Source organism: Papio anubis, chromosome 9 (genome assembly GCF_008728515.1).
Source record: "Papio anubis isolate 15944 chromosome 9, Panubis1.0, whole genome shotgun sequence".
Classification (NCBI taxonomy): domain Eukaryota; kingdom Metazoa; phylum Chordata; class Mammalia; order Primates; family Cercopithecidae; genus Papio; species Papio anubis.
Genome location: NC_044984.1, coordinates 102,005,397 through 102,033,135, shown reverse-complemented (window position 1 = coordinate 102,033,135; position 27,739 = coordinate 102,005,397). Strand labels below are relative to the sequence as shown.

The following is a 27,739-nucleotide window of genomic DNA, read 5'->3' as shown; positions in this document are numbered from 1 at the left end:
CCTAAAAGCCAAATCAAAAGAAAGAAACAGAATACTCTATCCTTTAATCTCTTTAATTCACACATCTGTCCTTTGTATAAAGAGGTGTTTTGGTGAACCCCAAGTTGTTACACCAATGACATTCCACAGTATTAACACTAGAATGATTGTGAAGTCACATTCATGAATTATACAGGAAATATCAAAGGTTCATGAACTGATTATTCTTCTGGCAAGTTAGGGTTGGGTCTCCTATTATCAAACTAATTTTTAATGCCTACTAAAATTCATGCTTAAGACAATCTACAATTAAAATTGTCCCTTGTTAGGTGGAGAGCAAAAACTTATTCACACTGAATCTCCCATGCCTTGTATAGCACTAGGCACAGAATGGCATTCAGTGTTTTGAGAATGAATGAATGGTCTGACTTTCGTCTTTGATAACAGTGAATATCATGCTAGGAAAACAGGGGCATGTAACTTTTACTTACCAAACTCTACAAGTTGCATTGAGCATATTTCTCAATCACGAGCATTAATTTGAGAACAGTTAGGAAGGAAAGTGGAGTCTGTAGGGCACTTGCCTCTGTCTGTGGCCTCCTGTGCAATCTTAGCCAAATAACAGCCTTTCCAGGCCTAGGTTTACCTTAATATTACAGGATTTTACGCTTTAAAAATTCTATAAATTACTATTTATTTACAAACCTAGATTAACTGTGACAGATTACGGTATGTTTAAGGAATTACTTTTTAAAAATCCTTTTTATTACTCTTTTTTAAGAAATGCAACAAGAGCCTTACAAACCATCCATTTGAAGAGCAAGCACAAAGACCAGCTCTGTTTGTGGTGCCACCACAGTTGCAGAAAGGAATGTCAGGCAGTCAGAAATGAATTGTGTGTCAGTCACTCTGCATGGTTGCTGCCACACATGGAACATTTTTAGGCCAACTTTTCAAAATTTCCAGTTAAGGTAAAGAGGAAATTAGATGATCTTCATTAAGACTCCATGGGTGTGTCTGAGCTCCTGCTGCCAAAAGGGCCACTAATAGATGAATTTCTTGCACTCCCGAGAACAAGTCTCTCTCGTCTTCCAAATGCTTCATTTACTAAAATACAAACAAACAGTTAAACTAACAGATCAGGAAATTAAGTCAGAATATAAAAAGACACTAAAATGCAGACTTGAGCAATGAGGTTCTCTATTCTGGGGCAAAAATTTTATGAAAATATACTTAATACTTTATAAATGGTAAAGTGAGTAACCAACTCAGAAGTCCAAGTTAATGTTCTGAATGAAGTGAATTATTTTTTTAAATGGTCCAATTTATTTTTGTACTTTACTTTCTTTGCCATGTCCTGGATTTATCTGATCCGCCTTGGTAACAGATGTCCCATTCCTTGTAAGTGACTCTCTCCTAGCCTTATTCTACTTCTGATTGCTTCCTACTTTTTCTTTCACTTTTCTCTGATCATAACCAGGACAAAACTTTTTGGACTTAGGACTCACATCAGAGTAACCCAGAGAAAAATCTCAGGATCCTTGTTTTGCATGGGAGGGAGGATGCAGGAATCACATAGTGGGGATATATATATATTATCTCTGTGTTTACAGAATGCACCAGACTACCTCAAAGTAATAAATAAGCAGCCAGGATCCCCTGAAGGGAGAAGAGTGGCCTCTTCCGGGAAGTTGGTTTTGTAGAATTTTATAGTTGAGCAAACGGTGGATTAATTGACATTGGTAACTGTGGGGAAGAGGGCTATTTGTTGAGACCATGCTATATTTCTTTCCAGCTTTCCCCAAATATCTTTCAATTTTAAGATATGTATTTGTTAAATGATGTACACACAAAGTGTGAAGACAAACTTATTTGTGAACATGAACATTACCAATTACATCTGATCTTGTCTCTTCCCTAAGAAGACTACACTACTTTTGCTATCTTCCTGATGTAGTCAGGTCACATATTCTGCACTTGGTCTTAGCCAAAATGCTGAGAAACAATTCGAGTCACACATTCTGTGTCAGTCCTTATAGAACTCATTCAGAAAAAGGAGAGGCCAGCATGATGGCTCACACCTGTAATCCCAGCTACACAGAAGGCTGAGGACCAAGGATTGCTTGAGGTCAGGAGTTTGAGACCAGCCTGGGCAACATAGTGAGACCCTGTCCTTTTTTTTTTTTTTTTTTAAAGGGGCGGGGGGAGATGTGCAGAGAACTAAAAATCCTTACCTGAAGAGACTGTGCTTATATCCCAGACCCGAAGCCCTTCTTTTTGACCTCCAAAGGCATAAATAAATGGCAAATCAGGGCAACATGAAGAACAGAAGAGAACTCCCTAGAGAGAGAACAGGAAGATGGTGATTTTAATCTCTTCAGAGAGCCCTAATATCTAGATCTTCACTCTTGTCTCTAAGAACCTATGGTTACTCAAAACCAACTTATGAGTATCACTTTCAAGCCTACTGCACAGGTAGCTCAGAGTCAAGTCAGAAGGGCTATTACAATATGAAGCCAGACAAGCACAGCACGCTGGTTCTTCCACGATGGTATGTGCCTGTTCTGACTACCCAGGCTGCTCATCTTCATTATCACTCTGTCTCTTAGGGATTTCCTAATAAACCTAACGTGTCATGTATTTCCAGAAACTTTAGCTCTCCTTTTAAACAATGACAATGATGCCAGTTTAAATCATTTTTAAACTTTAATGTTTTCTTTTTTACATTTTTATTAATAGGTAATATATATTTGTTACAGAAAATATGAACAAGAAAAATATATGAAAATCTCTCAGGGAGATAACCAGTTTATGTTCTGGGATATAATCTACTAGAGTTAAATGGAAGCATTTAGGCAATTATGCATTTAAAAATAAGCATGAGATAGTACTACAAAAATTGCTTCTGTAACCTGTTTTTCCATTATATTTACATATATTTATTTACACAATTTTGAACAGCTGTGCAGCGTTATTATGTCTGCAGTCTAACTTATATAACTCAGTGGTTGGCATACAGTAGATGCTCAGTGTTTCTTGAGTGAATCTGGTTATTTCTAAATTTTTCCTACTATACAGTAATTCATTTCAGTGTAGTCAAAACTAGTTATGCAAAGAGATAAAGATACATAAACTGACCCTAATAAATACAGTGCCCTGAGGTTCAAGATTTCTTGGGAATTTCTTGGGATGGTTTTGATTTCAGGGTGAAAAAAAAGTGGCCATTTCACTTGTGTCCTAGAAAAGCCTCTCCCCAGAGTCCTTGGTCTTACCAAGCAACTGTTAATCATGTGAGTTGGAAAAGAACCAGTCACTGAATTCCCCACAAAGTGTTCTAAGTCATAAAATCCCACCAAATTTGACTAAACTCAAAATTCATTTCCCCAACACATCCATATTAGTTAATGCAATGGTTCCAACAGAAAAACATGCAACACAAGTTCCAAAGAAAGACAAGGTCAGAAACAGAATAAACAGATACCCAGGGAGATTCTTACCATTTTCATGTCCCTAGAATGAACTAGACTTGGCCTATCTCCTAAGATGTCCCAGATCTTCACGTATTTGTCAGCTGAAGCAGTCACGAGACAGCCCTTGATTTGACTGCTAAGATCAAGACCTAAGGGAAGATTAGTTCAGACACTCTCACTTTGAAATACAGATTTACTTCATCATAAGTTAATAAAAATGAAAGAAGCATTACTCTTGCTCACCAGAGATTTCATCATTGTGTGCATTAAGTGTAAAAATTGGCTTATCTGAACGTGCATCCAAATTATACACAAAGCCATCATCTGTACTGGCCTAGAAAGAGTAAAAGATGGGCAAGGTCATGCTATGTCACAAAATTTAACAATGGGTAAAAAGTCTAAGTCATAGTGAAAATCAGCTATATGACTTACTGGTGGAGCTTATGAAAAATTAACATGGACAGAAGTCATTTACTTTTGGACGACCTGAGTTTGCACTCACATGGGCTAATTCAGTTGACATGTCTACTGGATATGAGTATGAAGCTGTGGTGAGTGGTCTGGAATGGGGCTAGAGAGGCAGAAGCAAAGAGGCCATAGTTACGTCCATGTGAACAGAGAACTGGTGAGCATGGCTACTCAAGTTGTAGGCTGAGGAGACATCCACAGAAGTGGGTCAGAGAGGGAAGAAGGGACAGGGAAGAGTGTCAAGGAACCAAGGTGTGACCAACAGTCTAATCGACCAGTGTGGCAGCAGAGAAATTCAATCAGATAAGGAACTTAGGACTGAAAGGCAGATTAGAGTGGGTTGTTACACTGTCAAGAAAGGAAGAAGAAATAAAGGAATTAAGAGACAGACACAGGCCGGGCGCGGTGGCTCAAGCCTGTAATCCCAGCACTTTGGGAGGCCGAGACGGGTGGATCACGAGGTCAGGAGATCGAGACCATCCTGGCTAACATGGTGAAACCCCGTCTCTACTAAAAAAATACAAAAAACTAGCCGGGCGAGGTGGCGGGCGCCTGTAGTCCCAGCTACTCGGGAGGCTGAGGCAGGAGAATGGCGTGAACCCGGGAGGCGGAGCTTGCAGTGAGCTGAGATCTGGCCACTGCACTCCAGCCTGGGCGACAGAGCGAGACTCTGTCTCAAAAAAAAAAAAAAAAAAAGAGACAGACACAGAGTCAAAAATGGGAGACAGAAACCTGAGCCTGTATACAGGTCAAGGGCAACAGCCAGTACAAGAAAAATGGATAAAGGACGGCTGAGGCAGTCTGAAGGCTGGGCCAGGGAAGAGAAGGCTTGGCTCTTATTTGAGATAAGAGGGAAGCAGGTGAACCATTTCATCTACTTTAACCTCCCACTTCCCTAAATATTTGGGATTTTAGTATCTATGACCATTTGTTAGCAAATAATCTCTAAGTTTCTGTGCCTGAAGAGTGAGAGCCGAAGTACAATACAACATTCAAGTAGAACTGGAACTTCATTCCTGATCATTGTAAAATGAGTCTGGCTTCAGGCTGCCTGGCTAGGAACAGCATGCACCTCTACTAATGGTGCAGAATTGAGATTAAGTATCTCAGAATCATTACTTCAGGAACCTTATTAAAACTGTCCACATCTTTTGAGAAAGCTGTTTTTAAAAAACTTTTTCCCACCTTTGCAACACACTACATATTTACTTTAGGAAAACTGGGCAACAGATTTAACTAATCTTCCCTCTGGATGAAAGCTGGGCTCTTCTTTTTACATGTACTGAAATGTCAGTGGAATCTTTGGATGCTATGTGGAAAATCATCGTCCTCCCTAGATAATAAGGGTATTTAGAGAGAGGTCTTATACTTTTTTTCCTATTTGGGAGATAGTGCTATAAATTAAACAGGTTAGCATTCTCATCACTAGAGCTCCATTTAAGCATGAGGATTTAAATAAAAGAATATCTTTTTGGACTGATTTAGCCATTAAAAAAAACAAAAAATACTAACTATGCTTAGTATTTCAAACAACACTACAATAAAATGATCAAAATCATTGAATAAAATGTGGCACACTTTGGAATGGCCGGCAACCAGCGAAATCATTTACATGTTCACTACTTTTAAAATAAGAGCCATTCTCTTATTAAAAAAACAAAACAAAAACCTTATGCTTTCAACCCTAAACCCAAATACTTCATTCTGTTAAAACAGAAAAGGCTTTTCAGATAATTCTCTCTACTATGGAATTTAAAAAGTCATTAGTAACCTAGAAAAGCAAAACAATAACATGCGTACTCTTACCAAAAAATGACAAGGTGAAAAGTGATTCCAAGTCACTCTCTCTATCTGCCCACTGAATCGCCACATTCGATGGCTTTCATCTGGACTTCGGCAGTCATACAAAGCCACTGACCTAGACACATTCAGGCAAAGTTAGGGTTTTAAGAGTTCAATTCTCCTATGTTTTATTTGTAATGAAATAGTAATAAAATAGCACTGTGAAATCAAGATTCATTTAAAGCCTGTTTTAAGGTTCTAAATAAAGGTAGAAAAAAATGAGCTGAGTTTCAGTAATTGATGGATTCTGATCTTAACACTTGAAGGCACTGATGGCTTTAATGTTACAGTGGTTTTGACCTTCTCCAGGTCAAATCTTCCACTCGCAAGAAGAATCCTCTCTATGTCCAAAAGCCCAGGACGATTTCTAATTTCCCCTTCTCTGGTTGAGCTCAGAGCCGGGTTACTTATGTCTTAGGCACACTTACTCTCCACAAGCAGGTTATTGTGTTGGGGGAAGCAAGGGATGCACTTTTGTAATTCTGCATGAATCACAAGAAATGTAAACATACCATGCTTCAAAAGGGTAAGAAATGAAAATAAAGACTGCAAAGCTGGTTTTGGCTTCTGCTATCTGTTTCTCCCACCCATAGACCCAATCTGTAAAAAGGAGCACTGATATGAGGTAGAAACCCCATGGTTGACCAGTGGCCCCAATTCTTCACATCTCTGTATATCCATGGCCTCTGTCATGTGGAATTCTTTATGGGAATTCTTCCCATAAAGGCAAAGTACAGCCTCTAAAAGCCAAAGAAGTTCCTAGTTCCTACAGTTATATTATTATGACAGAACCATGTTCCCTTGTAGCCTGAAAGGACCAGAGTTAAAAGGAAAAATAAGTAGTGCAAATAATTTAAACACAAAGGTGGCCTCAGGGATACATTCTGCCTGGGTATCAAGTGATACTTTTAAAATGACTTCTAGAGGATAAAAACAGAGCAGCAATCATTCCTGCTGTGCTTTCTTACTTATCATATGAGCCAGAAATCAGAGTCTGTGCTTCAAATGGATGAAACTGCAGCGTCTGGACCTAAAGGGAGGAAACATAAATGCAGAGATCTCTGTTTGTTTGCTTTTCGTAAAATTACCTAACATGTGGTAAGAATCTATTTGACAGTATTTCTATAAATGCTTCCCTTTGAAATAAACAAAAGAAACATAAATGTACTGCATAATCAAAGGGCAAACCATGCTCCCAAATAAAGACTGGGCACTTAAAGAAAATGTAGTTTCCCCAAACTGTTTGGCAGAATACTTAGGTCCCTCAAATGTTAGAAGATACTCAGAAGAAAAAGGGAAGTAGTCAAACCCATCTGGTGAATTCCCCATGCTCCAGAAGTCCCAAAACAATGTGCATTAGATCCCTGGGGAATAATGCAGTAATGGGTGTTAATTCTTTAATATCATTGTGACTGACAGCCCTCATCCTTTTTTAGGAGCCTCTATAAATATGTTACAGGGCACTAATGTTCCTAGTAACTGTACCTTTCTGTACCCAATTTTTCATCTCTAAGATGGGCATTATACCTACCACACAGGGCTTTGTGAAAATCCTAAGAGATAACAGGTGAAAGCATGCTACAAGCCAGATAAAATTATTTTCAAAGCCATATATAAACGTTTGAGATTATTTTTAGCCAATATTTGTGTCCGATTTTTAAGAACCGCTGATCAACTAAATCACCATACCTTGTCTGTGTGTACAGCGAGGCTAGCTGCTGGTTTCCCCAAGGACATATCCCACAGAATTACAGTGTTGTCCGCTGATGCACTTGCTAAAACATTTCTGAGAAAGGGAAGAATCCAATCAGGTAATCTTTTAAAAGTCAGGAGCATTAAATATGAGAAAAAGATTGCATTTACAATAGCATCAGAAAGATAAAATACTTAGGAATAAATTTAACAAAAGACTTACATAATGAAAACTACTGAAGATTATGAAAAGAAACAAGAGTATCTAAAGAAGTGGAAAGACACCCCATGTTCATGTATTAGAAGACTTAATAGTGTTAATATGGAAATACTACATCTACAGATGGAGCTATAAACTGATCTACAGATTCAACCAATCTCTTTCAAAATCCCTGATGACTTTTTTCTTTCTTTTTGCAGAAAGTGACAAGCTGATTCACAGCCAGGCACAGTGGCTCACACCTGTAATCCCAGCACTTTGGGAGGCTGAGGCATGTGGATCACTTGAGGTCAGGAGTTCAAGACCAGCCTGGCCAACATGGTGAAACCCCTTCTCTAAAAATACAAAAAATTAGTGAGGCATGGTGGCGCACACCTGCAATCCCAGTTACTCAGGAGTCTGAGGTAGGAGAATAGCTTGAACCCAAAAAGCAGAGGTCGCAGTGAAACGAGATCATGTCACTGGACTCCAGCCTGAGCGACAGAGTGAGACTCTGTCTCAAAACAAAACAAGATGTACTACTATTAGTATTAGCCTAATAATAATAAAACAAAAGTGACAAGCTGATTCCTAAAATGCAAGGAACCTAGAATAGCTAAAATAGTACTGAAAAAAAGAACAAAGTTGGCAAGCTCATACTTTCTGGCATCAAAACTTACTGAAAATCTACAGCAATCACAATGTGCTACTGGCATAATGACATACAGATTAATGGACTAAAACTAACAGTCCAGAAATAAACATTTATAGTCACTGGTTTTTGACAAGGGTACTGAGGTAATTAAATGTTCAATGGGGAAAAAAGTCTTATCAACAAATGGGGCTGGGCACGGTGGCTCATGCCTATAATCCCAGCACTTTGAGAGGCAGAGGCAGGCAGATCACTTGAGGTCCGGAGTTTGAGACAAGCCTGGCCTACGTGGTGAAACCCTGTCCCTATAAAAATACAAAAAATAGACAGGCATGGTGGCATGCACGTGTAATCCCAGCTACTCAGAAGGCTGAGGCAGAATCACTTGAACCCTGGAGGTCGGGAGGGTGCAGTGGGCTGAGATCACACCACTGCACTCCAGCCTGGGTGACAGAGTAAGACACTGTCTCAAACAAAACAAAACAAAACAAAAACAAATGGTTCAGGGACAAATGAATCATCTTCACGAAAAAGAATGAAGTTGGACCCCTACCTCACACCATACACACAAAAAAACTCAAAATGGATCATGGACTTCAATGTAAAAGCTAATGCTATAAAACTCTCAGAAGGAAACATACATGTAAACCTTCATGACCCTGATTGAGGCAATGGTTTCTCAGACACAACATCAAAAGCATAAACAACAAAAGAAATACACACCATCACATGAAAAACCCGTGCTGCAAATGATAGCACCAAGAAAGTGAAAAAACAACCCACAGAAAAGAAAATATTTGCAAATCATGTATTTGGTAGGAGTTAGGATTCAGAATATATGAGAACTCCAAAAATTCAACATCAAACACAAACAGGCAAAGGGAGGCCAGGCTTGGTGGCTCATGCCCATTATCCCAGCACTTTGGGAGGTTGAGGTGGGAGGATCACCTGAGCCCCAGGAAGTCAAGACTACTGTGAGCAATGATTGTGCCACTGCACTCCAGCCTGGGTAACAGAGTGAGACCCCTGTCTCAAAAAAAGTAAGCAAACGACTTGGAAAAACATTTCTCCCGAAGAAGATACACAAATGGCCAATAAGCGCAAAACAAAGATGCTCAACATCACTAATCGTTAAGAAATGCAGATTAAGCCAGGTGTGGTGGCAGCCCCTGTACTCCCAGTGACTTGGGAGGATGAGGCGGGGGGATTGCTTGAGCCCAAGAGTTTGAGACCAGCCTTAGCAACGTAGTTAGACCCCCATCTTACTTTAAAAAAAGCGGGGGAATGCAAATTAAAACCACAGTGAGATACCACTTCATACCCATTAGGATGGCTATTACGAAAAACAGAAAATAACAAATGTTGGAGATGCTAGAGCCCTTGTGTGCACTGTTGGTGAAAATGTAAAATGGTGCGGCTACTATGGAAAATAGTATGGTAGCTCCTCAGAAAATTAAAAATAGAATCACCGTAAGATCCAGTAATAACACTTCTGGGTACATACCCAAAATAATTGAAAGCAAGGACTTGAATATTTGTACACCCACATTCATAGGAGCATTATTCACAGTATCCAAAAGGCAGAAGCAACAATCCAGGTGACCACACATAAATGAACGGGTACCATACCTTACATACAATGGAATGTTATTTAGCCTTAAAAAGGAAGGAAACTCTGACACTTATTAGAACATGACTGAACCTGAAGACATTAAGTCAAATAAGCCAGTTGCAAAGAAGTAAGTCTGTATGATTCCATTCATATGAGGTGCTTAGTCAAATTAATGGAGACAGAAAGTGGAGTGGTGGTTGCCGAGGCTGGGGGTTGGGGAAATGGGGAGTCAGTGTTTAAACAGCAGAGCTACAGTGTGGAAAGATGAAAATGTTCTGGAGATGCATTGTGGTGATGGTTGCACAACTCTGTGAATGTACTGAAAGCCACTGAACTGCACACTTAAAAATGGTAAAAGTGGTGATATGATTTGGCTATGTCCCCACCCAAATCTCATCTTGAGTTGTAGCTCCCATAATTCCCACGTGTTGTGGGAGGGAGCAGGTGGAAGGTAATTGAATCATGGGGACAGGTCTTTCCTGTGATGTTCTTGTGATAGTGAATGGGTCTCATGAGATCTGACGGTTTTATAAAGGAGTTCCTCTGCACATGCCCTTTCTCCTGCCTGCCACTACGTAAGACATGGCTTTGCTCCTCATTTGCTTTCCGCCATGACTGTGAGGCCTCCCCAGCCATATGGAACTGAGTCAGTTAAACCTCTTTCCTTTACAAATTACCCAGCCTCGAGTATGTCTATATTAGCAGCATGAAAAGATTAATACAAGTGTTAACTTCTGTATTTTGCCATAACTTAAAGAAAAAATAAAAGAGTATATGGTAAGATGTGAAAATAGAGAAAAATGTCTCCTAGGAAGAAACAAAATCCTGTTGCACCATGGGCACTGCCAAACACCCTGTTTTTTCCCAGTGGTAGTGGAGAGAGGGCACTTGGGGCACCAAACATGTAATGAGCACCCACAGTGATGAGCTGGCAGGTGACCTGGAGGATGCAAAGAAACAGATGGCAGAGCTCCTGCCTGCAAGCAAAGCATCCTACAAGAAAGGAAGATAGACACAAAAGTCCATGGCACAAATAAAGAGATGAGTGTAGGCATGAGGTAAGATCACAATGGCTACAGTCTTTTACAGTCATTCAAATGTTATTTCTTTTTACCTGATTAGCTTATTCCATGAAAGGTCAAGGACAGCATCGGTATGCCCTTCTGCTGAGGAACTCTGTAATAATTGTTTTAATTATTTTTTGTATTAAAGTCTCCCCATAATAAAACTGAATATATTAATTTGCAAGATTCTTTAAACCTTAAGATTGTTTTGTTTTGAGATAGAGTCTCGCTCTGTTGTCCTGGCTAGAGTGCAGTTACATGATCTCAGCTCACTGCAACCTCCACCTCCTGGGTTCAAGCAATTCTCCTGCCTTAGCCTCTTAAGTAGCTGGGATTACAGGCATACGCCCCCATGCCCAGCTAATTTTTGTATTTTTTGTGGAGATGGGGTTTTGCCACATTGGCCAGGGTGGTCTGGAACTCCTGACCTCATGATCCACTCTCGGCCTCCCAAAGTGTTGGGAGTGTGAGCTACTGCACCCGACCTATTGTTTTGATATTATATAAACTTTTGAAGACTAAAAGAAATAAAACCTTGTCTCCCTGTTAGAGACGCATGATAAATTTCATTACAGGGGCTTGGCGTGGCAGCCCACACTGTAATCCCAGGACCTTGGGAAGCTAATGTGGGAACATCACTTAAGGCCAGGAGTTCGAGACCAGCCCAGCCAACATAGCAAAACTCTGCCTTTACAAAAAAGTCAAAACTTAGCCAGTCATGGCAGCATGAGCCTATAGTCTCAGCTACTTGGGAAGCTGAGGTAGGAGAATAGGAGGATCTCTTGAGCCCAGGAGTTTGAGGCTGCAGCGAATTATAATCGTGCCACTGCACTCCAGTCTTGGGAGACAGAGCAAGACCTTACCTCTTAAAAAAAAAAAAAAGAAAGAAAAAAATTTCTTTACAGGGAACAAGGAAGAAACTATAGTAATCTATTTTTTTAAGAGACAAAATATCGCTTTGTCACCCAGGTTGGAGTGCAGTGGCACACGATCATGGCTCACTGCAGCCTCGACCTCCTGGGCTCAAGCACTCCTCCCACCTAGGCCTCCCAAAGTGCTAGGACTATAGGCATGAGCTACTATGACTGGCCTAGCAGTTCTTTGTTTTCCTTGAGACAGTCTCGCTCCGTCACCCAGGCTGGAGTGCAGTGGTGCGATCTAAGCTCACTGCAACCTCTGCCTCCCAGGTTCAAGTGATTCTCCTGCCTCAGCCTCCCCAGTAGCTGGGATTACAGGCACACACCACCACACCCAGCTAATTTTTGTATTTTTAGTAGAGACAGTTTCACCATGTTGTCCAGGCTGGTCTCAAACTCCTGACCTCAGGTGATCCACCCACCTCAGCCTCCTAAAGTGCTGGGATTACAGGTGTGAGCCATGTGCATGGCCCAGCCTAGCAGTTCTTAATCTAGGTACTGTAATTATACAAATATCATTATGGCTCCCAACCCTCATAAAACCTAACAGTTTTAAAAGTTGCAGGAGTTAATACATGGATAATTAGAATTCAACACAATAACAATTTTTTTTAAAAGATTAGTATATCTGTATAAATAGCTACTGTATTTGAAGGAGGCTCATAATCCGAGAGTCCTTCATCTATGGTAGCTATTCGTATTAATATACTAGCTTTGAACTAGTTTTCTGTAAGAAAGAACAACATGACAATGGAGGTTTTATGCAATCAGAAATACGTTTTCTTTGGATGGGCTTTTCAAAACTAAAAATTACAATAATTTCATAACTACCTATCCCATCTCACCAAGAATACCTGATTGAAAAAGTGTGATTCTTACCCTTCACCCCTACTCCTGAGTAAACTTATCTCTGACATTAGAGTTTAAGTATTTATTAACTTCTTTACCTTCTTTCCTTTCTTTTTCTTCTTTTTTGAAAGTTTACTTCCGAGTGTGAAGACTGGCTCTAAAGAGTCCACTATATCAAGGTCCCACACTTCAATAACAGGGGTCATGTTTCCTACAGCAATGTAATTTCCTATGGGAGGAAACAATGCATGTATGATTACACAAAAAAAGACATACAGAACTTCTAATCAAATACATTACACTGTAGATCAACTGAAAAATGCTTTAGAGCAGTGCTTCTCAAACTTATATGCATATGCGGCATCTGAATATTACAAATGCAGATTGTATTTCAGGTGGTTCTGGGTGGGCAGTTCTAACTAGTTCACAGGTGATAACCATGCTGTGCTGCTGCTGGTCTTTGGGCCACAATTTGAGTAAGAAAGGCTCAATCTCTTGGCCCCAGTGTTTTCACTTACATAATGAGAATAACCCTCCTCCCTTCCTCCTTCATGGGGTGCTGCGGGGATGAAGATCAGATCAGATCAGATCATGAATCGTGAACAAGGTTTGCAAACAAGATGTAAGAGTATAATCAGTGTTTATTAAGCACTGACAGTATAATCAGTGTTTACCTTTATTAAAAAGTACGGACAGGGGCAACTAATAGTGTGCAGATGTGGTTACAAAGACTAACATGAGAACCTAATTACTTGTGACAAGCCTCTTCATTTTGGTTTTACCTTATGTTTTCTAAAACAGGTTATGCCACTGAAATCTAGCTGGTAATATCTCACACATCAGGCCATTTATACAGAGTCTGTATGGGACCTTTACAGTTCTACAGTCCAAAAGGCTTCAGGCCCCGTCCTTCAGCCTGTAGTAGAGCAGCTACCTCCTTACCTGTCTAAAGTCTGGGGATTTATGGACCCCAAACAATAAAGTGATGGTGTGTTAAGAACTCTAACTCCATAAAACAACAGTAGCTTCAGAAAATGTCAGCAACAATTCTGAAAACATTCAAGAGAATACATAATTTTTGGAGCTAGGAGAAAATACATAAGACTGGAAATCACTGAACAACCTTAAGTTTTCTAATTACCGGTAGAATCATCTGGGCTAGGATCAAAATTCAGCCATTCCACACTCAGAGGATATGCAGACAAGAGTATATCATGGTGTACATAAAAAGAGTCTTCTTCTTGATTATAAACTGAAAAGATTGGGAAAAGAGACTTTAATGCATCAGAACAAGTCATCAAAAATCACATCCCACTCAAAAAACCAAATTCTATTAAATGTATGTGAGCCATGTGCTTTAAAGTGAGACATCTGATATTATAAAGAGATTCCAGGCTGGGCACGGTGGCTCACGCCTGTAATCTCAATACTTTGGGAGGCCAAGGTGGGCAGATCACTTGAGGTCAGGAGTTCAAGACCAGCCTGGCCAATATGATGAAACCCCGTCTCTACTTAAAATACGAAATTAGCAAAAATTAGCAAAATTAGCAAAAATTTAAGTCTACTGAAAATACAAAAATTAGCTGGGTGTGGTGGTGCGCACCTGTAGTCCCAGCTACTAGGGAGGCTGAGGCAGGAGAATAGCTTGAACCCAGGAGGTGGAGGTTGCAGTGAGCTGAGATCGCACCACTGCACTCCAGCCTGGGCAACAGAGAGAGAGAGACTCCATCTCAAAAAAAAAAAAAAAAAGATTCCAATATCATGACTAGGCAAAAATTCTGCTTGTCTAATACAATCCCATCTTGTGGCATACCCCACAGGAGAAAATGAACACTGACATCTGATACTCCACCTGCATCCTTGTCAGATAAATGGTCCTGTCTTCTAGGTCATTCACAGAAAACAAATGTTCATAAGGTCTCCACAAGAAGTACTTATTTTATCTTTTAATGGTCTAGCTGCTTATAAGCCAAAAAGAACAAACAAAAAATAGCACGGGAGAGAAATAACTCATATTTGGAAATGTAAATGTTTATCAAAAATTATTCTTCTTTAATATTTTTTAAAAAGGTTTATGAAGATGAACAATAGAAACAAAGCTCCCGAGAACATCCTTTTGGAATATGGCAACTAACAGCTCCTTAACATTCACAGCTGTAATGTTAAGCAGCAAAAACACTGTAAAATCAACGACTAAGAAGTCTTTTTAAAATTTGAAACACTGATAAAACAGAATCCACTAATCAGAACCCCTCCCCATATGCTTTTATTAAGAAAGAGGTAAATATATAATAAGTTAAGGATTTTATTTTTAATTCCTCAGATCGCTGCTTCTGGAATTGATCCTGGGATTAGCAGATTTGTGTAATGTTCTATCATATCCCTATGATGAGAATTCACGTTCAAAATCATTAGACTGTGGTCCTACAAAAACCTCAACCATGTTTGATATACTCAGCTTACATTTTACATAAAATTGGTAATAATACTTTAAAACATACTCTTAACCACGTGAGATCAATATTCGGATCAGTTTTAGAATATAAATTTGAAGTTATTCTTATACAGACATACTGGGAATTTGGAAATTCCTTCCAAACCCAAATAATAAAGTATATCTATAATAACCTAACTTAGAAGGAAATGGAAATACAACAGCTTTAACTTCTTTCTCAGCTCCTCTTTGATCCTGAGTTCAAAGGAATGACTCTAAGTTCTCAGGAATGCATAAAAAAATCAATGATGACCAAAAAAACTGTAATAGGGTCTCAATTTTTTGAAATTAGAATTGGTCTTAAAAGCAAAGTAAACAAATGGTTTTCATTTGAAATATGTAAAAGTTCAAAGATATCAAGAGTTAGAAAGAATAACTTCACATTAAATTGCCTGCTATGCATAAATAGATCACAATGAGCCATGGGATAAAGTGGGCCTAATCTACAGGCTTCCCACGGACAGCCTTAAAGATTCTGAAGAGTTATAGAAATCCAAGCTAAACAATGGGCACTGTGATGAAGCAACCTAGAAGATGCCGATAAACATTAAGCCTAAGGGTTTTATTTTTTCAAGCTGTGCAACTGTGTTTCCTGTAACAAAAGGACTTATCAGCCTCATAATCTCTTTGAATCTTCAAAGTTTCAAGACGATCTGAAGACTGCTGGGGGAGGACAGTATCAGGCAAGGATGGACTTGTCTGAAGATATGAATGAGCACAGTGGAAGGGGCATGAAAAACAAAAGGGAGAATCTGTAGTCAGAGTGCTCCAGACATTGTGGAAGTCTACTTTTAGCATATAAAAAACAGATTTTACATTAAAAATACCAAAGTGAGGCAAGCCATTCAATTAATATTAAATCAAAAACAGCAACATTTAAAAATATAATTTAAAAATTCCTATTTTCATGCCTACTTCTGATTACTGCAAAGCTTTGGCTTCTGGCTTTGGTACAAATATTCCTTGAAGTGGGAAAGGTGATCAAGATGTTTTGGTTCCAAAAAAGAAATGTGGCCCTTTGTGTTGAATTATTATGAAGAAAATAAAATGTTTTGCAAAGGGGAAATATCTGAAATAACTATTTAAAAAACATGAGAAAAACCTGTCTTATCCAGTATAATCCACATAAAGAAAAAATAGCCAGAAAATAAATTAGGAGTAAAAATCCAAGGTGGCAAGTTATTAACTCAGGGGAATAGGATTATGCATTTTTATCTCCCTAAGAGATGGGGTCTTTCTTTGTCACCCAGGCTGGAGTACAGTGGCGCAAACACAGAATCATAGCTCACTGTAGCCTAGAACTCATGGGCTCAAGCGATCCTCCCGCCTTAGCCTCCCAAAGTGCTGGGATTACAAGTGTGAGGCACCGCACCCAGCCTTCTATTTTCATATACAGTTTTACTTCCATGTTTTTTATAGTGGGAGTAGGAGATGAGTGAAAAACAGGCAATCCTATTTGAATAAAAGATTAAAAACCTCTATGAGGCCAGGTGTGGTGGCTCACACCTATAATACAGCACCTAGCACTTTGGGAGGTCAAAGCAGGATTGCTTGAGCCCAGTTCAGGACAGCCTGGGCAACACAGTGAGACCCTATTTATATATAAAAACAAAAAAAGACACCCCTATGAAAAATTTCCAGGGGACTTATTTCCACAGAAAATTCAGATACCAAAGTGATGTACTGGACTACACATGTCCAGAACAATAACCAAGAAATTGGCCACCTGTGTAAAAGTTAACTATGTAACCAACTTAAGCAAGATACAGTAGGATTTGGCACCTAAAAATGAAATGGTAACTAATTCACTTATTATTTTACCATCACTTAGAAAATCTTTTAGTTAGGAATTTGTCACTTACCATGCACCTCTAAATTGCACTGGTCCTGTTCAGCTCGGCCACAAACTATGAGATTATCACTGGGCTTAATCAAGAAATCTTCACGTTCATATTGTTCCTAAGTAAAAGGAAAAACATGTCATTGGCTAGAAGCACAGAGCTAGTAAGGTTTTTCAAACACTTAACAGCAGAGTTAGAAAAACGATGTAAATATTTACTGTATCTTTCAGAGTAACGTAAGGATCTTGATCATTACTCCCGTAGACCGTAAGACCCAAGAGAGATTCACCAAGAGTCTCAGCATCTGTAAGAAAAATTGACAAACTAAAATAATAAAATCGTCATCTTGACAAAAACATTTTTTCTATGACATCCATTCTTGGACTTACATGCAACCATCTATTTTATAACTAACTCTGGATCATCTAGAGTTGGGAACGGAAACTACGTAAGGAGCAGCAGGAATTTATAAGCCATTTGTATTTGACCTTTGGAATGGATTTCAGACAGTCTTGGAATTCAGGATCTTCCAATGAAAGAATTGTATTAGGGAATTAGACCCTTTTAGAAAATATGAGACCTCTCTTGAGATTCTCTACTAGCTCCCTGCATTCATGACTGAAGGTGCTACAGAGAGGCAGCCTTGAGGACCTGCAAATAAAATGACCCTAAAACACTGAAATCAACACAATAAATAAGGGTTGCCTGGTCAAATAAAATTGAGAAATGACTAGTTTCAAAAAATTAACCAGGTTACTCTACTGCACATGTTCTGATATGCTAATATGCCTTATAAGCATATGAAAAATGAAATACTGTATGCTTTTTCCACTAAACTTACTTGAAAATGAAATTGTTCTTTTATGGCACATCTACAATAGTAACAAAGGATAACTCAGGAAAGGAAGATACACTGAATTGTTAGAGGAAGCCACTTTGAGGAGGCAGGGCTGATAGGTCTTAAACATCTGATAAGCAACAGAGAAAGCAATTTCTGCTGCATGAGAAAGAGATGATTCTGAATGCCATCTCTCCAGGCTTGGTTAGCTCTTTGTTTCTCTGTATATCTATGGCACTCTGTCCCTAACAAGGTTGGAGCCCATAACCCAGAGTCCGGTGGAAAAAACTATCCTCTACTGGACTGTATCTACAGAAAAGATGCAGTGAAAAGAATGAAGGCTTTAGAGCCAGAGAGTGGTCAAAACTCAGCACCATCTTTAACCAGCTGTGTGCCACCGGTAAATGGAGGTAATGATTCCTTTCTAAGTACTGTGGATAATGAAAAATGAAGTTAATAGTAATCCATAGGACAGCTAGCCAAGGGAACAAGGAAAAAGGAGGAATGAACATCTAGATGGAAAAATGGATAAATGACAATTCAATTCAATTCAGATGGAGTGAAGAAATCAGGGTTACTGTAATCCCAGCACTTTGGGAGGCCGAGATGGGCGGATCACGAGGTCAGGAGATCGAGACCATCCTGGCTAACACGGTGAAACCCCGTCTCTACTAAGAAATACAAAAAATAGCCGGGCGAGGTGGCAGCGCCTGTAGTCCCAGCTACTCGGGAGGCTGAGGCCGGAGAATGGCGTGAACCCGGGAGGCGGAGCTTGCAGTGAGCTGAGATCCGGCCACTGCACTCCAGCCTGGGCGACAGCGCGAGACTCCGTCTCAAAAAAAAAAAAAAAAAGAAATCAGGGTTACTTCTTGTCTGAAGGAAAAGAGGTACACCACCAATAATAAGACAGAAACTAGAGAGATCAATTCTGGAAGGATGCTGCAAAACTCCCAGCTACCTCTGCAATCCCTTTCTTCCATGTCCTCTCCTCCTCATTCCTAGTGCTCCAAGCCAGGCCCTCATTGCTTCTGGCCTAATTTGTCTTAAGTTTCTGCTCCTCTAAGAGATTCACCCTATCTCCCAACCTGTTCTCCACTGCTGCCAGAGTTAACTTCCTAAAGTGCATGTTCAATTATCATGTGTTCCATGCTCAAAAACCTTTAATGATTTCCTCCCGCACTGAGAACACACAGACTGCTAAGCCTGGTATCCTAAGTTTACTGGGACCCAGTAATTCTTTTTCCCAGACTTCCCAGCAACTCCCCGTCCACCTTCTCTGTGCTTCACTCATGCAGATCAACCTGCCAAGCATTTCCCCTTCTTTGGGTCTTTTTCCAGGCTGTTACCATCACACACATCAGGTCAAGCTCAACACTGCTCTGGCACTAAAGGCTTCCTATAGTTTGTCACATTCCACTAAATTTTCCTCTTACTTGGCTCAGTTCTACCTCCACAATGTTATCTACAGGGCTCAAACATGCCCCGCCTGAGGCATTCAGGCCAAGACAGCTAATTGACTTTGGTCAATCCCATCTCCATCCAGAACCTACTTCCTCATTTCTCATTGCATGTCCGTTGTTTACTGATCTTCCTGTGCCCAACACAGACCATGTCTCATGTCCTATTCTGCACGCACTCCAACCACACTGCTCTTCCAGGTACCCCACAGATTGGGTATCTGGAAGTGCTCACCATCAACCCGTATGTGTCTGATTTTTTTAAAACGTTCTATTATAGAAATTTTGAAAAATGAACATTAGTAGAGAGGGCATCATGAACCTTGTATTACCTTGCTTTAACAATTAACACTATTTCCTCAATGTCATTTTCGACCCTTCCTCTCCCCATCTCTGGAGTTTTTCAGGCCAAGGCGGGCAGATCGTGAGGTCAGGAGATCAAGACCATCCTGGCCAACATGGTGAAACCCGTCTCTACTAAAAATACAAAAATTAGTTGGGTGTGGTGGCGTGTGCCTGTAATCTCAGCACTCAGGAGGGTGAGGCAGGAGAATCGCTTGAACTAGGGATTGGGAGGCTGCAGTGAGCCGAGATCACGCCACAGCACTCTAGCCTGGGCAACAGAGCAAGATTCTGTCTCATACACACAAAAAGTATATTATTTTACTCAGCATTTCAATGATACTCTAACACGGATATTTTTAATTGCCTGATTATAATTGCTGTAAGACTCTTTAAAACTTTTTAAATTATTTAGACATGGTGTCTCACTGTCGTCCAGGATGGAGTGCAGTGTGATCTTAGTTCACTGCAGCCTTGAACTCCTGGGCTTGAGCGATCCTGCTGCCTTAGCCTCCCAAGTAGCTGGGATTACAGACATGAGCCACCATGCTCAGCTCTGCTGTGACTTTCTTACGTAGTATTTTAACCACCAATTTAACAGGTAGTTGCGATTTAACAGGTAGTTGTGATTTTACTTTGTCACAGATAACATTTGTATTAAGAGTTAATTTTTGTTTCAGATCATCTATATTTTGATTTTATAACTTGGAAGTAGCTGATTCTAGTTATCAGGATTCCAGGAGTCCCTTCAGCTCCCAAATATGCAGACTGAGATTTACAAGTTAAATAAATAACTTATTTAACCTGCTCAGTGTGCCAAATGCCTATTTCTCAAACCACTTAGGGTAGCACATTCCAAAAGAAACAAAGCGAGCTTACCCAGCTTTTGTCAGACCGTTTTCCATTTATCTTTATACTTACTTCCCTCAGAAAAGCAATATACATAGTTGTCATCTCAGCTCACTTTATTCCCCCGCAAGGCTTTCTATACAAACTTCTAATTCTAATCTGTCTTCTGCTCTATTTCCTTTTTCTCTTCCCACCCATGATTTTCTTTTGCTTTTTGAGATGGAGTTTCACTGTGTTACCCAGGCTGGAGTGCAGTGGTGCGATCTTGGCTCACTGCAGCCTCCGCCTCCCAGGTTCAAGCAATTCTCCTGCCTCAGCCTCCTGAGTAGCTGGGATTACAGGGGCCTGCCACCATGCCTGGCTAATTTTTGTATTTTTAGTAGAGACGGGGTTTCGCCACGTTGGCCAGGCTGGTCTTGAACTCCTGACCTCAAGTGATCCACCCGTCTTGGCCTCCCAAAGTGCCGAGATTACAGGGGTGAGTCACCGCACCTGGTCTCCTTTTCTAATTATCTCCAACAACAGCATCTCAAAATGCACACAGTAGTCCCCCCTTATCCACAGGGGATACATTCCAAGACGCTTAGTGGTGGTCTAAAACCGCAGATAGTACACAAACCTTATATACATTGTTTTTCCTATACGTACCTAGGAATCAAATAATTGTAATAATATACTGTAATAAAAGTTATATGAAAGTCATCTCTCTCAAAAAACTGTACTTTACTCACCTATTTTCAGACTGCAGTTGACTGTGGCTAACTGAAAGCAAAACCGTGGATAAGGGGGCACTACTGTATTCTGAGAAAACCGACTGCAGTTGAGGAAAAGGTATATGGATATAAGTTCAAGCACACCATAGCATTGTAACTACATACAAAAACTCACAAGTGGGTTACAAATGATTAAACCTGATATATGCAATAAAATACACCGTACTTTTTTTTTTAGATCCTAGATTTGTATCTTACATTAGTGAGTTAAAGTTTATCTTCTAAACTAGTTTAGGAATCATGCTGTCTGCCCAAGTCTTCAACCAGATTATCTTACTGATATCAAGAATAATAAAATCTAAGAGTAAAGCTTTGGAACACCACAAACATGATCCAACATATTAAGCTTATAATTACAAACCAGTAGAAGTGGATACACTCTAACCTGGGTCATCTTCCTCATCATATTTATCTAAGTCGTACTCAGCCAGCTCATCCTCATCGAGCGTCCTGTCATCCTCTGGGTCACCATCCTCCAGGGGCTCTCTTGGGCGTGCCTGGGTGCGTGCACTCTGCATGCCATCTTCTGAAGGACTGCCTGTCTCCTCTTCATCACTGCCACCACCTTCTTCTCTATGAGCACAGAAAGAAAAAGAGAATCACCCAAATGGCACCTTCCAATAACAAGACCACACCTAGTCATCATTTAAGATGCAGATTTCATCTGGTCCTAAACTTAACTGCAATTTCTCCTTTGCCTCAGCAATGAGACGTTTTACTTCTTCTTTACTCAGCTCTACCTGTAAGAGAGCAAAGATTTCATTACAATATGTGTAAGGAAATCATCAGAATTCTTTGAATTAAAAAGTAGTTTGCAAACACATGTAAAATGTAACGCCAAGCAATGTCATCAAGATAAGAATCAAACATCCAGACTCTACATTAAAAAAATATAGATTTCATAGATCCTTACAATTAAGATCTCTCCCCACCTGCAACTTCAAAATTCATGCTCATTCTACTCTACCTCTCAGTCTTAAAACCCCAAAGACTGGTTTTGGTAAAGTGGCTCTGTGGTACTCCTCTGGTTTTCTTCCAACTATCTCTGACTCTACCTAGGGCACCTCCCTCTCTTCCCTGGGGGCATTCCTTAACAAACCACCCTTAAATTAGTCCTCTGTTTTCTGGTTTTTTGTTTTTTTTTTGAGACAGAGTGTCACTGTGTCACCCAGGCTGGAGTGCAATGGCGCTATCTCGGCTCACTGCAACCTCCACCTCCCAGGTTCAAGCGATTCTCCTGCCTCAGCCTCCTGAGTAGCTGGGATTACAGGCACGTGCCACCATGCCCGGATAATTTTTGTATTTTTAGTAGAGACAGGGGTCTCACCATGTTGGTCAGGCTGATCTCGAACCCCTCACCTCGTGATCCACCCGCCTCGGCCTTCCAAAGTGCTGGGATTACAGGCGTGACCCACTGCACCTGGCCTAGTCCTCTGTTCTTTTCCCTATTATCACTGCCACATGGTCACTCATCAGGCTCATGTCCTTGCAAAGCTCATTCATTCTCAAGACTGAAACCACCACCTCTGAACTGATTACTCCAAACTTTCTTCTCTCTAATCTTGTATTCCATTTTCCATTTCTCCAACTGCCTACAAGACTTCCCACCTGAATATCCTTTAGCCTAATATTACCAGGTTCAAAGCTGAATTCAATCTCTCTACTTCACAACTGACATTCCCTCACCTAATCAGTGCTTCAGTACCTTTTAAAAACACCCCTATCACGGCTGAGTGCAGTGGCTCACGCCTGTAATCCCAGCACTTTGGAAGGCTGAGGTGGGAGGATTCCTTGAGCCCAGGAGTTTGAGACCAGCCTGGGGAACACTGGGAGATCCCCATCTCTACAGAAAATTAAAAAATTAGTCAGGCATGGTGGTACACACCTGTAGTCACTTCAAGAGACTGAGGTGGTTGGATTACTTGGAACCCAGGAGGTTGAGGCTGCAGTGAGCCATGAATGCACCACTGCACTCCAGCCTGGGTTATAGAGCAAGACTGTATCAAACAGAAACAAAAACACCCCTATTACAACTAAACTGTAAGCTCTCTGAAGACAGAAACTGGCTTGCCATTGTATACCTCAGCACGTAGTTCAGTGCCTGGCCAACGGTGATTGATGCTTAATGACTGATGAATAAATCAATCACCTAGTTTCCACTACAATGCCTCTAGTAATATGGAAATCCTCTTGAGAATTCCATTGTGGGATAGCTCCGGAAATTAGTTGCTTGATTAAAAGATGCTTATTTGTCCGGTTTATTTTTATTTTTAATTTTTTTTTTTTTTTGGGAGGGAGTCTTGCTTTGTCGCCTAGGCTGGAGTGCAGTGGTGTGATCTCGGCTCACTGCAGCCTCCGCCTCCCGGGTTCAAGTGAATCTCCCACCTCAGCCTCCCCAGTAGCTGGGATTACAGGCGCGCACCACCACGCCCGGCTAATTTTTGTATTTTAGTAGAGACGGGGTTTCACCATGTTGGCCAGGCTGGTCTGGAACTCCTGACCTCAAGTGATCCACCTGCCTCACCCTCCCAAAGTGCTGGGATTACAGGCGTGAGCCACCGCGCCTGGCTTGAATTTTAATTTTTAAGAGATGTGGCACGGTCACAGCTCTCTGCAGCTGTGAACTCCTGGGCTCATGCGATCCTCCCACCTCAGCTTCCTGAATGACTGGGATTACGGGCACGAGACACTGCAACTGGCTTGTCCAATTTCTCTTATTTGGTCCAAGTTTTCCGTTCTGGGATTTCCTAAAATAAATTCAACCTCTTTTTCCTATAAACTCCTCAAATATTGGTTCCCAGACTTGTCTGTACATTAGAATCACCTAGGGAATCTTAAATAATTTAGGCTACACTCCAGGCTAATTACAACACAATACTTGGGAGTGGGACATAAACATCAGTATTTTTTTAACCTCCCCAAGTGTGAGATTTTCAATGCGTAGACTCTCTTGGAAATCACTGTCTTCAAGTATTTGAAAGGCTATGTCTCTTTTTTAATAACTGTTTCCTCCAACAATTTTTTGTGAGATAATTTTCTGTCCCTATTCTATAAATATACACCGAGTGCCTACCATCAACCAAACCCTGGAGAAACCGTGGTAAATAAAACAGTCTGTGCCCAGGTGGAATTTACAACTACTGGGACTACTCCCATCCCTCATTCCTGTTAACTCCATGTCCAAGCCAATCACATTCCTATCACCATCATTATCTTGGTCAATTACATTCAAATCAAGCCCTTTTACTGTTTGGTTGCACTTACTCCCACTGACATACTATATGTGCACATGTCGACTCCATAAACGCAGGGACTTTTTCTGTTTTGTTTATGCCTATCCCAGGACCCTGAACAATGCCTGGCCTACAGAAAGCTCTTAGTATCCAATGAGTGAATTAAGTAATCTTCACCTCTGCTACAGTCTTAGTCTTCAACTCCTGTAGGTTTTTCACGTGTTACATTTACCTCTCATCCTCACTGCCACCATCAACATCTCACCTGGATTACTGCAAGAAATTCCCAATTCATCCCCCAGCCTCACGACATCTTAGTCTCCACACCTGTTTTTCTACACCACACTCATCCTCATTCCTTCAGACACGGAGCACAGGAATGGAAAGTGGAGTTTTCATGCTCTCTTCCCACTTATGCTTGAAAATGCATTTGGGTGCTAGTGAAGCTGCGGTGTGGTCAAAAAGCCTTTGGGGGTATTACCAAAACAGCAGCTCACCCCTTTCCGGCCCGCTAAGTCCACGTGCTTGCCAATTTGGGGATGGGGATGGGGCTGGGCTTGAGGGTGGGAACAGTGAGGAGGTGCGGCCCCTGACTCCCCAGGCTCAGGCGAACCAGACTCTCTGAACCGCAGCTCTAATCGCGACAATAGGGGCAAAGCCGCCCTCACCCCAGCCAGTCGCACCAGCCAACTCCCCATGTTCTGGGTCCACGTTCCCCTAGCCGGGCGGACCCGCAGTGCCGTAAAGACGCTGCTCCCCTTGTCTCCCAGCGACCAGGCCTCACCTTGTCTGGTGTCTCTTTGGCCACGCCGCAGCGGACCCAGGCCACGCACGTCACCTGGCGGCTGCGGTTCATGATCCTTAGGTCAAGGGCGTGTCAGGCAGGCTAGAAACCCGGCCGCAGCGGGCGGGACCACAGCCTCGCTGCGGCCCCACGCTCTGGTCTCCGCACAGGCTAGCTGCCAGGGCAGAGCGCATGCGCGGGCTCCTACTCGTTCAGCGTTGGCGCTCGTTTTGACGTCATTTTGAGGCGCCGAATGGGAAATGGGAGGGGACAGAATGGAAGCGGAAGCAGCCGGGCGAGGAATCCACGTGGGCTGGGCTGGGCTGGGCTGTGTTGAGTATCGAGAAAAGGCTTTTCAGTACTGCATGTGACGATGCCTACGGGCTTTGTAAAGGCCAAGAAAATATTTGGGACTGTAGGGGTCAGTCAGAAGCAAAGTTCCACCAGTCTTTATTTTGCTTGCAGTTCCGTAGACTTCAAGCTGACCAATTGCAGAGGTTTGTGGTTTGCGTTTTTTAAGGCTTTCTCCAAAATGAATTTGTCGTTTCATGGAGATCTCACCATTCCATTCGTAAATGTTACTTTCTCACTTTAAAACATTGAGCACCAATTATATACTAAGTATGCGGTAGTGATTTAGTATTGGCAAATACAAAGTGCTTGCTTATGTTGAGGTCGCAGTTTTGAGTGCGGTATATTCACGTGATTACTTACCCCTTTGTGGGAGGTCCTATTTCCCTTTTACACCTGGGAAAACAGGGAAAACAGCGATCCTTCCCAAGGTCACACTGCTAGTAAGTGGTGCAGCTGGGATATGAACCCAGGCAGTGTGACTCCCTTGTATTTATGTCACGCTTCTCAGCTAAGATCAGTCATCAGTTAGAACTTGTGAGTGGCTGGACGACTGTAGAATGGAAAATCTCAAACTAGCATCCCAGAAAACGCTGGGTTTTGATCTCTTTTTCTTGGCTATGTGTCTCTGTACTGGTCATTTACCCTCAATGCATCTACCTCTGAGAGAGGCAAGCAAAAGAAACAGGAAGGTGGCTGCTATGGGGAAACAGTGGCAAGGATAAACTGGCAGTACACATGATCTTCCCCCGTCGCATTGTCAAACGGGGGGTGTCCACCTGTGGGCTCTATTCGGGGACCTTTTTGCAACACATTTATCTTTAAATACAATATTTTACTTGGTTCTCACAACACTTTGTTTTAAAGATGAAGTTACAATCCCCAGTAGTCAAATACTTTCCTACTCAGATCACACACTCAGGAGCTGATACAACTACGAGTTCTGTCACCAGCTCTACTCAGCCTAGTGTCCTTGGCAATCTCCCAGCCTGAGGAGAGACCCTCCCAGGAGTAAATTGCTCATTGTTTGTGTAGGCAGATTTGTTCATTAAGGCTTCTCCCCCTGCTCTGTTTCTGTAAGATGATTCTTCTGTGGTTTCTTTGCTTTTAATCCATTTTAGAAAGATCATATGGCAGATAATATTTTTCAAGGATGGCTGCAACAATATAGTCCTTCACACATGTTTACCTGCAATGTGATCTTGATATTCCTGCATCAAAGCACACCCCCACCCCCAACTTGAATCTGGGTAGTTGTAGGTCTGCTTTGGCCAATAAAGTATGACAGAAATGACAGTTCCAAGGTTAAGTCATAAATGGGATGCAGGTTTTGCTTCTGCACCTCCACACCCACTTCTCCACCTCTACACTCCCCTTCCCCGCCACTGCCCACTGGTAGAACACTAATGTTTGGAGCCCTGAGCCACCATATAAAGTTTGGCTACTGTATTAGTCTGTTCTCACACTGCTAATAAAGACATACCCAAGACTTGGTAATTTATAAAGAAAAAGAGGTTTAACGGACTCACAGTTTCAGTTGGCTGGGGAAGCCTCACAACTATTACAGAAGGCAAAAGAGAAGAAAGGCATGTCTTACATGGCAGCAGGCAAGAAGAGAGCATGTGCAGGAGAACTCCCCTTTATAAAACCATCAGATCTCGGCTGGGTGCAGTGGCTCACGCCTGTAATCCCAGCACTTTGGGAGGCCGAGGCAGGTGGATCACAAGGTCAGGAGTTCAAGACCAGCCTGGCCAATATAGTGAAACCCTGTCTCTACTGAAAATACAAAAATTAGCCAGGCATGGTGGTGCATGCCTGTAGTCCCAGCTACTTGAGAGGCTGAGGCAGGAGAATTGCTTGAACCCAGGAGGCGGAGGTTGAGGTGAGCCAAGATCACACCACTGCACTCCAGCCCAGGCAACAGAGCAAGACTCTGTCTCAAAAAAAAATACTAAATATAAATAAATAGTTAATAAAACCATCAGATCTCTTGAGACTCATTATCATGAGAAAAGCACAGGAAAACCCTGCCC

General features: G+C 41.3%; 1 protein-coding gene across 2 annotated transcripts; it reads right to left on the bottom strand.

Annotated features, from left to right (window-relative positions):
* Positions 1-37: 37 nt before the first annotated feature.
* On the bottom strand, positions 38-25,591 carry PWP1 (PWP1 homolog, endonuclein). Of its 2 annotated transcripts, XM_021922863.2 has the most exons (15): positions 25,356-25,591; positions 22,020-22,078; positions 21,724-21,911; positions 17,298-17,383; positions 17,101-17,197; positions 13,886-13,996; positions 12,843-12,973; positions 11,029-11,090; positions 7,449-7,545; positions 6,728-6,789; positions 5,724-5,835; positions 3,693-3,783; positions 3,477-3,598; positions 2,214-2,319; positions 38-1,086 (listed from the first exon to the last, which is right to left on the bottom strand). In XM_021922863.2, exons 1-15 carry the CDS (start codon positions 25,425-25,427, stop codon positions 977-979), a joined length of 1,506 nt encoding a protein of 501 aa, XP_021778555.2. In that variant the 5' UTR covers positions 25,428-25,591; the 3' UTR covers positions 38-976. The 2 variants fall into 2 exon arrangements, with proteins under 2 accessions (XP_021778555.2, XP_031506581.1); XM_031650721.1 differs by lacking the exons at positions 22,020-22,078; positions 25,356-25,591 and adding an exon at positions 21,297-21,379 and having other exon boundaries at positions 21,724-21,841.
* Positions 25,592-27,739: the final 2,148 nt, after the last annotated feature.